This window comes from Monodelphis domestica, chromosome 6 (genome assembly GCF_027887165.1).
Source record: "Monodelphis domestica isolate mMonDom1 chromosome 6, mMonDom1.pri, whole genome shotgun sequence".
Taxonomy (NCBI): Eukaryota; Metazoa; Chordata; class Mammalia; order Didelphimorphia; family Didelphidae; genus Monodelphis; species Monodelphis domestica.
The window spans coordinates 138134920-138136982 of record NC_077232.1 but is presented as its reverse complement, the minus strand read 5'-3'; the positions used below and the strand labels follow the sequence as shown (position 1 = coordinate 138136982).

The 2063-nt window shown below is 37.5% G+C and overlaps 1 protein-coding gene across 1 annotated transcript; it reads right to left on the bottom strand.

Moving 5' to 3' along the window:
• Window positions 1–450: 450 nt before the first annotated feature.
• LOC100018862 (NADH dehydrogenase [ubiquinone] 1 beta subcomplex subunit 8, mitochondrial-like) lies at window positions 451–1085 on the bottom strand. The gene has a single exon (XM_056802598.1). It carries the CDS (start codon window positions 1068–1070, stop codon window positions 489–491), a length of 582 nt encoding a protein of 193 aa, XP_056658576.1. The 5' UTR covers window positions 1071–1085; the 3' UTR covers window positions 451–488.
• Window positions 1086–2063: the final 978 nt, after the last annotated feature.

Genomic DNA, 2063 nt, shown 5'->3' with positions numbered 1-2063 from the left:
TTTATCCCTGGATATATAAAGTATAATGGTTTGGTGTACTGTTAAATGTATTTTCAGGAGTATTTATATGTTGCTTTTCTTGGATTTCTACAATCTAAAGTTACTCTTTTCTTGATTTCTGTGGTAGACTCACCAAATGATGTTCTAGAACTTATATTAGTTGAATTTTAAGCACATTCAAATTGATTAACTATTTCTAATAACCAAAAATGGCTTTTTTCTTCATAACCAAATCCAACTAAATATGCCTTCTAGTCTTAAAAATATACCATATACTTATATACTTCCTCTACTCTAATAGCATCAGCAGCTTTAGATTTTAGTGCTTATGCTACAATTAAATTTTTAATTGATTATTTATACTAGTTATAAATTCAAAAAGTCTCTCTTTTTTTTTTTGTTTTGAGTCTCATTAGGTATTTCATTAAATCTTCATGATCCAGTAGGCTTGTGCAGAGGAAAGCAAATGGTCCTACAGGCTGGATCCTTTAGATTTCATAGTGTTTCACAGACTCTGGATTTGCTGAAGGATCACCTCCGTGTTCTAGGTACAGGTTGTTATAAGGATATTGCTTTGGAGCCACAGGCTGATAGGATGGGTACATCTCTCCTAAATAGAACATGAACAGCATGAAGCCGACAAAGCTCAATAAATGCTTACACATAGTGTTCCAGGAGACAGGTGTGGGGGATGTATCCACACGATTCCGAGTATACATATCAAGGTCAAAGTGCATCGGTTCACCCCAGTTCAGTCTCAGTTCTGAATGGTCCCAGTCATACCATGGGTCTCGTTCATGCTGAGATCGTTCGGGAAGCTTGGGAGAGTCACCAAACCTGAAACCGTCATCTGGATAGGGCTCATAGTCCTCCACTCGCATGTTGTACTTCTTGGCGGCATCAGTGCGCTCCTCTGGTGTGCGGGGGTACGGTCCCGGGGGCATGTCCTTGCTGAGGCCTGAGGCTGCCCGGGCCCCCAGAGGGATAACCTGCTGGGCCGCTGCCCCCAGCCACCGGATTCCCCCCAAAAGTCTCTCTTTTGGTGGAAAGTATATGAATAAAATTGTCATATGCTTGTTGAAATTTTCCCACTAACAAATTGTATAAGCTCTAGAAAAATTCTTGACAAGTTATTTCAAGCGTTCAGTTTCTTATTCTTTGCACAATTTCAAATGCAATGACTTTCACATTTTCTAAAACATTAATAAACTTTTGGCTACACACCAAGTGATATGAACGTAGATCTCAAAGAATTCTGTCTCCTAAATTATCTGGCAAATGCCAGAAAAGTGTTCTTGAATTATTCTCTCAAGTTTAAATCAAAGTCCTTATAAAGATGCTTGTGTTTTTGTTTTTGTTCTTCTTAGGATATTGTTTATGAAATAGTAGCTCAGATTCCATAACAGAGGTATAATAGCCTAATGGAACAAAAGGCACTAATTATCAATATAATTATGTTTAAGTGTGTGTGAAAGTATATGTTATATAGCAAGCAATATTAATTTACATACCTCAGAAAGAGAATGGATAGCACTTACAGTTTAAATTATAAAAAGCAAAACCATATCCTTAAACATGTAGATAGGAATCAGAGCAACCACAAGACAGACACTAAGTACAGTTTAACATTTCCTGCAATAAGTTTATATGCTATCAACATCCCGTCACACTGAGTAGTGGTACTTCAGTGTCCAAAAAATAAAGTCCAAACTCTTTAGTCTGGTAATTAAGGTCCTGCATGGTCTGGCTTCCATCTGCCTTTTCAGTCATATCTCACAATCCTCCTCCTCACATTCTTTATGTTCCAACTAAACTGTATTACTTGGCATTCTGTAACATATACTGTGCTTTCCATTCCTTTGCTTATGTTATTTTCTACATTGGTAATGGTCTGCTTACATCTCGATAAATAGCTAAGTGGCATAGTAGATAGACTTGCAAGACCAGGATCAGGAAGGCTCAAGTTTACAGTTTTGCTTGAAGGACCCTTATTACATGTATGACCCTTGCCAAGGCACTTAACGTTTGTCTACCTCAGTTTCCTCATCTGTAAAATGAGAATA

What these genes read in the sequence shown, in the direction of transcription:
- LOC100018862 (XM_056802598.1), bottom strand. Translation starts at nt 1,070, where the DNA reads ATGACAATTTTATTCATATACTTTCCACCAAAAGAGAGACTTTTGGGG.